Raw genomic sequence first — 6,906 nt, 5'->3', positions numbered from 1 at the left:
GAGGAGGAGGAGGAGGAGGAAGCATGCACAGGTGCAAGCACCCCATGGTAACATCTGGTGACAATGCTTGTTTCTATGGATAAAGCCTCTACTCCATGGGGTTGAAGTGCAAAACAACAATGAAAGCATTCCTCCCCAGTAACCACAAGTGCAGGACCCTGTCCTGGGACTGGAGGTCCAAGGGTGAGTGCAGGAGGTGGCTACCTTGTCCCAAGGCAGAGGTGGGGATGGGAGGTTTGCTGTTTCCCTTCCTCGGAGAAGGCTCCAGAACACAGTCACGGAAGTGGCCCCTCTTTGGAAATGTCAGGCCTCCAGGTCCAGGCAGGGCCCCATGAGCATTTTGCGTCCTAGTTGTGAGGACACCCAGCTGGGACCCAGCTCACATTTGCCCTCAGTGCCCACCTGCTCTTAAATGCTCCCCAAACAACAGAGCCACACTTCCTGGGAGCTCCCTCATGCCTGGCTCCTTGGATTGTGGCTGGGTCCCCTCCAGCCTTACAGCTCCCTGGGACAGCAGTGGGGGGGGGAGGCAGGATGATGGCTAGGGACCCCACAGAGGACCTCAGAGCACATCAGTCCCACACCCACCTTGGCTGGAATAAACCAACTCCAGCCCCGTCAACTCCAGGTCAGGGACAAGGGTCAAACCTGGGCTGTGGACTGGCTTTGGGGAAGCGTTTGTGCCAGGCATTTCCCAAGCGCTGACCAGGTTGTGTCACAGCCCCAGGCCGACCCTTGCCAGGCTTTAGGGCCTGGCCCACTTCTCCCTATAAAGCACCCTGCCCGCAGCAGCTGCTGTCCCTGGTCTAGGCACCTCCTGCTCTCGCCATGGCGCTGCACTGGGCCCTGGAAGCCCTGTGCCTCCTCCCACTGCTGAACCCTCAGAACCCAGCCTGCACCAATGTCACAGCCATGCCCATCACCAGCGCCACGCTGGACTGGGTGAGTTCTGGGGGCCTGCTGCCCGAGTGCTGGGGCCTTCCCTCCCTCTCTGAGCTTTGATTCTCCTTCAGGTTCAGAGCCCCTGCTCCTGGCTCTGCCTTTTCTCTGCTGGAGCAGGTGACATCTGACCACTCTGGGGACCACGGGAGGCCTCCCCTTACCTCCAATTTGAAAGCAACCACATTCATTATTACCGAGCCAGGACAGCTCTGGGGGCTGAGGGAGTGAGCTCAGGCTGGTGCACACCCCGCCCGGCCTGGGTCTCGCTGATGCCTGAGCAGAGGGAGAGGAGGATGGGTCCTCAGGGGTTTCTCCACCCTGAGCTCCACATCTGCCACTGCCCAGCTCAATCGCAGGTGGTTTCTTGTCGCCTCTGCCTTACGGAAACCTGAGTACAAGCAGGGGGCTCAAGATTTGCAGGCAGAGTTCTTCTACTTTGACACACACCCCAGGGAAAATGCTGCAACCATCAGGGAGCACATGACCATGTGAGTTCTGAGAATCTGTGTGCTTCCCACCCTGCGAGGGGGTACCCGCCTTCACCCCACCCCCTCCACTGCCCTGCTGAGTCACACTGACCTTGACTTTCTTCCTGGTCCTCACCACTCCTGGCCTCCTCCTGTGTGCTTCTAGCGGGGACCACTGCATCCAGAACTCGACCTTACTCACAGTGCAGAGGGAGAATGGAACCTTGACCAAAGTTGGTGAGGCCTGGCCCTTTGTGGGATAGGCAACAAGGGTCTGGGCCATGGCTGCTGGCAGAGCTGACCAAAGAGAACCCAGGCAGACCCAGTCCCCTTAACCCTCTCATCCTGGGCCAACAAATCTGAGCCTTCACTGTGTGACAGGCACTGTTCACAGCGCTCTGCATAAACCAACGACTGTGTGCAGATACCTCTGGGCCATTGCAAGGATCCCGTGAGGAGACACCACGCAGAACCCAGGAGACGTCCTGAGCTCACACAGCTTGTTGTCACAACTGAATTCAGAGCAAGTCTGGCCCCAGCTCTGTGCTCTCAGTCATGCTTTAAGATCCTGTGGAACCTAAGGAGAAGCCCATGGGCTGGCACTGGACACTCCATTCGGGTCCCCACTGTCTCCGGATCTGACACAAAAACTCCGGTGGGACCACGTAGCAGACCTGAGTCCCCTCTGCAGGTCTCATCTCTCTCATCTGGGAAATGAGACAGTGGGCGTCTGAGGCTTCCCCTGCCCGGGACCTGTGTGCAGTGTGAAGCCCTAGTAGTTCAGGGAGCCCAGGTCCATGGCAGTGAGGATGGGACACAAGGGCTGGGTTTGCAGATCTCACTTTGCCCATGGGGCTCTTTCTCCCGCAGTGAATGATAAGGTGTATGTGGCCCACCTACTGCTCCTACGGGACCCCCAGAGCTTCATGCTGGGCTTCCACCTGGATGATGCGCACAACCGCGGCCTGGTCTTCTACAGTAGGTGCTGTCACGCAGACCCAACCTGCCTGCACCCCTCCACAGTACCCTCACCCTCTTCTCTATGTCCATGCAGCTGACAAGCCAGAAGCGTCACCTGAGCAACTGCAGGACTTCCACGAGGCCATTGAGTGTGTGGGCCTGAACACATCAGAGATCCTGTATGTGGACTGGAAAAAGGTAAATGAAGGGGCCACAGGGGCCAGCAACTGTGTCAACCCCAGAGGCACAGAGAGGGGAAGCTGCCACCCTCTCAGCCTACCAAGGGGGCTGTAAGCCTTAAGGACAGGCTTTATTGCACAGTCAGTAGACATCAGAGATTGGAGTGGGTGGGGAGGACCAAGGAGGGAGGATCCCTTAAGGAGTCAGGGAGCACCTGGGGCACACAGGGATTCTGAGCAGAACCCCTGGCGCGGACTCCTTGTGACCCCCTTCCTACCTGCTTTTATCACACTCCTTGTTTCTACTGCCTGGCTTCATGGCGTAGGTATCCAGGCTTTGATGCCACACAAACCTCAGCAAATCCAGGACTTTGATCCTTATCGTTACACAAGGGAGTAGCTTGTGGAATGGCCTCCTTTGTGCTCTTCTCCAAGCCTACCTCCCTGCACAGCCCTATCTGCTAACTCAGAGCTGGGCAGCGCTGACACGTGGGGTCATAGCCGAGCCAGGATTTCCTGACTACTACCAAGAAAGTCCTCATCCTTCCATGCTGGGCTGAGGCTCTTGGCCTGGGAAAGGTCTCAGGGACGTGGCTGGCTGCCCTGGCCCTCTGCTCGGAGCCGTTGCCCTCCTGGGGCCTTGGGACAGGTGTCCAGCTGCCTCGGGGTGCTCTCCGAGGATGCGGCAGGCGCACCGGGAAGGCTTAGCCAGCTCTGGCTGGGGTTTGAGCACTTTGTGGGGTGAAGAAGCTGAGGCCCAGAGAGGGACGGCAGCAGGGCCCAGGCCCACCAGCCACGGAGAGCCGGGCCATACCTGTGCCGACCACTGCCTTTTCTTGCTGTGTCCTAGAACAAGTGTGAGCTGAAGCAGCAAGAGAAGACGAAGGGAGAGCAGGAGGCCTAGGAGGACAGCGCCTGGCGGCACCTCGGGCCTGGGGCTGTCTGCCCTCTGCCCTGTGTGACCCTGTGCCCCTGCCTTGTCTCCTCATGAATAAAGATCTCACTGGGGACAGTCAGCTGGCCAGTCGCTCCTCCACTCCCTCACTCATCTGTGCCTGCATGGGGTGCAGGCTGGGTGTGCAGGGGCACAGGCAGGCCTGGCTGGAGGACCACAGGGTAGGAACAGGCCCACTGGGGACAGCACCCGGGAAGGGGCTCTGAGCCACCTGCAAGGGACTGGAGACAGCCCAGTGCTCTTGCTGCAGGCCAAACCCTGAGTGGACACGTCTGGGGAAGTTGAGGCAGGAACCTGAGCAGGAGGAGGGTGAGGATGATCCTCAGTGCACACCTCCCAGAGACCACCTGGACCGCTGGGTTGGGAGGCCCAGGCAGAGGAAAGAAGGCCATGGTGGGGGCCTTGGGGGAGTCCTGGAAGAGGCTGCTGCCTGGCCTGGCCTCACTGGGCAGTAGCAGGACAGGGGATGGGGGGTGCGGGACTCGGCCCTAGCCCATCACTGGCTCTGTGCAGCTGTCCTCAGGGTGCACTCCTGAGGGGACAATGACAAAGGCAGCTCCAGAAAGCAACTGACCTCTCCCTTGGAAATGTGCTTGGTGCCCTAGGGTTGGAGCCATGCACCCTTATCCTGCAGTTAGGGGTCGAAACAGAGCTGGGGTCCAACAAGGGTGGGTGGGGGCAGGTGTCTTGGTCTCTCCTGTGGGGGCTTGGGATCACTGGTCTCTCCTCCCCTTGCTAAACAGAGTGTCGAACTTCTTTGGCCTCAGCACAAAAGGCTCACCCAGATCTCCCCAGAGGAGAGGGTGAGCTGGGGAAACTGAGGCCAGCGGAGCAGCAGGTCTGCAGGGAAGCCTTGGCTGGGCACATGACAGCCACCACCCCTCTAGCCTCCCTACAGAAACCCCAGGCTACCACACACAACACTCATGCAGGCAGATTTGGGAGATCATTCTTCCTTTGCACTTGTAAACAAAATAGATTTTAAAGGCCTCAAATGTCCAAAGGTCTGCGATGCACACACACTGCAAGGATGCTGAGGTCTGGTCTTCCACAGGATGGGGAGCGAGGAGTGGGGCCTTCTGGGTAGCTGGTTACCAGTCCAATGGCACTGAGGCCAGGGAAGAGCCCAGGCCTCGAGATGAGGTACTGAGGGGGCTTCATGGGCCCTCTCCAGTTGGCTCCATCCCAGCAGACAAAGGCCCCTTGCAACCACAGGTCACCCTTCAGCACCACACCCTGAGATGACCCACTTGTCCCCAATGTCCCTCAGCCTGCCAGTCACCAGGAGCAAGGTGTCTGGTCAGGCCTTTCCCAGATACATGTGCCCCAGAGTGGCTCGTAACAGGCAGGCAGAGGACAGGTTGGGTCTGGAGCCCCTGCCTTCCACCTTCTCTGGCCTTCTAAGGAAGAGTGAAGTCAGGACAATTCTCCAGCAAAAAAATTCGTCCATCTGTGTATAAAGTAGATGATACCAGCGAGGAGGGACAAGTGCAGGGCCAGGAGGGCTCCTCAAGAGCCTGCATCTGGATGGACACGGCCTTGGTCACAGTACCTCCTGGGTTGGCCTCAGCCCCCAAGAAGCTGCCCTTCTTGGTGACAGGCTGGTGCCCCTCGACTACGAGCATGCTAGATTCAGCAGGTGGGTGTCCCTCCTGGGAGGTGGTTGTGGGCTCCTTCCCAGTGTCAGCATCCCCAGCCAACATCTGGCTTGGGTCCCACATCCCCTCTGCCTGGGAGCTTCCAGGCAGTCAGAAGAGGCAGGAGCCCCGCAGGCCATGGGCCTGGCGCAGGTCGGCTGACAGCGAGCGGCGCATCTGCCGGCTGGTGGAGCGCACGCTCTCGGCGGCCTGCACGGCCCGGCTCAGGGCCCTGTGCAGCTCCTCCAGGTCATCTAGGTCCAGCTGCAGGGAGTGCCGGTGTCCTCGGGAAGGCCGCAAGGAGGCCTTGGGGACTGAGGTAGGTGCTGCAGGTGCATAGTACCTAGGAGGAAAGTAACCACGCCCATTAGCACCGAGCCAGGAGCACAGCTCAGAGTCTTCCAAGTGCCGGCTCGGGTGCCGGTCCCTGCCTTCTGGGACTTGGCTTCTTTGCCTATAAAGGGGTCATAAGAAGCACATAAAAGGATGATCTGGGAGAGGGCAGAAGAGGACAGTTGTGAGCGGCCAGCCTGGACCTACCCAGTCTTCAGCATGGGTGGCCCATACCCCTCACTCCCTTAGCAACTTATTGAACACTATTCCCTGTCAGCTCTGGAGTCATCATGGAATCAGCCTACATGGCCTCTGCTGCCTTGCAGGAGCTTCTAATCAGAAAACCAGATTAGGGGAGACCAGGTCCCCACAGACGTGGAATAAAGCCCCCCTTACTGGAAAGGTAACATCTGAAGGTCCTGTTCGCCAACCATGAGGTGCTGAAGTAGGAGAGGAACCCTTAGCACTGATCGGGAGACAGGGCCAGTCCCACCCCTCCAGGGTGGCAGGCAAGTGTCCCTCCCCAGCTGACCCTCTGGAAGGAGCAGAGCTATTTTCAAGGGAAACATGGCTGGTGATTTCCCCAAGAAGTGATGGCTGCTCTCATCAGAGCCACTGATGTTAGGGCTCAAGGGAGGTGTGGCTTCTGCAATGTAAATAAAGTGTGTGTGTGTGTGTGTGTGTGTGTGTGTGTGTGTGTGAGTGTTTGCGCATGTGCACATGTGTGTGTGGCTGGGAGAAGAATATGGAAGCATTTGACCCCAGTGAGGCAGGAATGATTTGCAGGCCCAGCCAGAGGCACCTTTGGCATCTCCCTCAGCACACTGTCAATTCGATTCTAGCTTTATTCTCGGCCCCCGGCCTTCTTTCTTCTTCATTAATATATTTTACTGTATGTAACAATCGTATTCCTCATGGCGAGCTGGGCCATGAGCATGTAACACATCTCAACTGTCATCCTCATCCTTCTCCTCTCCCCACTGTCCTTACTCCCTCTGTATCTTGGTCCGCTTCTCCTATGCAAAAGAGCCATCTCCCTTCTCCCCTAGTTCCTGCTGTCTGTCCTTTATTTGGTTCTTTATTTATATTTTGGGCTTTTCATATGAGGGAAGCCATGTGACATTCGAGCTCAGGTGTCTGATTTGTTTCACTTATTATGGTCTCAAGGTGCCTTCATTTTTCTACGTCCTACCTTCTAACTCGTGTTTCTGTGTGTGTGTGTGTGTGTGTGTGTGTGTGTGTGTGTGAGAGAGAGAGAGAGAGAGAGAGCGAGAGAGCGAGAGAGACAGACAGACAGACGGGCAGACAGACAGAGGAGAGAGAGAAGAGACAGAAGAAACAGAGACAGAGAGAGACAGAGAAAGAGACATAGTGACAGAGACAGAGATGGGGGGGAGAGAGAGAGAGAGAGAGAGAGAGAGAGAGAGAGAGAG

The 6,906-nt window shown here is 57.6% G+C and overlaps 3 protein-coding genes across 9 annotated transcripts in view; 2 read left to right on the top strand and 1 right to left on the bottom strand.

Annotated features, from left to right (window-relative positions):
- Window positions 1-3,371, top strand: part of LOC101577472 (alpha-1-acid glycoprotein-like) — a 20,223-nt gene extending 16,852 nt beyond the window's left edge. The window contains exon 7 of the mRNA XM_023723404.1: window positions 3,128-3,371. The gene's annotated coding sequence lies outside the window, so the exon portion shown is untranslated. The remainder of the gene's footprint in view (window positions 1-3,127) is intronic.
- Window positions 783-3,564, top strand: LOC111811978 (alpha-1-acid glycoprotein-like). The gene is made up of 6 exons (XM_023723402.1): window positions 783-942; window positions 1,288-1,430; window positions 1,576-1,646; window positions 2,280-2,387; window positions 2,464-2,567; window positions 3,399-3,564. The coding sequence occupies exons 1-6, from the start codon at window positions 829-831 to the stop codon at window positions 3,450-3,452; spliced, it is 594 nt and encodes a 197-aa protein (XP_023579170.1). The 5' UTR covers window positions 783-828; the 3' UTR covers window positions 3,453-3,564.
- Window positions 3,565-4,173: 609 nt separating this feature from the next.
- The window catches only part of Akna (AT-hook transcription factor), a 52,516-nt gene continuing 49,783 nt past the window's right edge, over window positions 4,174-6,906 (bottom strand). For 5 of the 7 annotated variants that reach the window (XM_023723395.1, XM_023723397.1, XM_023723398.1 and 2 more), the window contains one exon: window positions 4,175-5,483. In XM_023723395.1, coding sequence (XP_023579163.1) covers window positions 5,252-5,483 — 232 coding nt within the window. In that variant the 3' untranslated portion in view covers window positions 4,175-5,251. Of the gene's footprint in view, window positions 5,484-6,906 lie in introns of all 7 variants that reach the window. The other 2 variants (XM_023723401.1, XM_023723400.1) reach the window with 1 other exon arrangement.

This window comes from Octodon degus, unplaced genomic scaffold (assembly GCF_000260255.1).
Source record: "Octodon degus isolate 3935 unplaced genomic scaffold, OctDeg1.0 scaffold00098, whole genome shotgun sequence".
NCBI lineage: Eukaryota > Metazoa > Chordata > Mammalia > Rodentia > Octodontidae > Octodon > Octodon degus.
This window is presented reverse-complemented; position numbering and strand designations above follow the sequence as displayed.

Coding starts and splice junctions, on each gene's coding strand:
- LOC111811978 (XM_023723402.1), top strand. CDS start 829: ATGGCGCTGCACTGGGCCCTGGAAGCCCTGTGCCTCCTCCCACTGCTG. Junction 1,647..2,279: donor TGGAACCTTGACCAAAGTTG/GTGAGGCCTGGC, acceptor TTTCTCCCGCAG/TGAATGATAAGGTGTATGTG. Junction 2,568..3,398: donor TGTATGTGGACTGGAAAAAG/GTAAATGAAGGG, acceptor GCTGTGTCCTAG/AACAAGTGTGAGCTGAAGCA.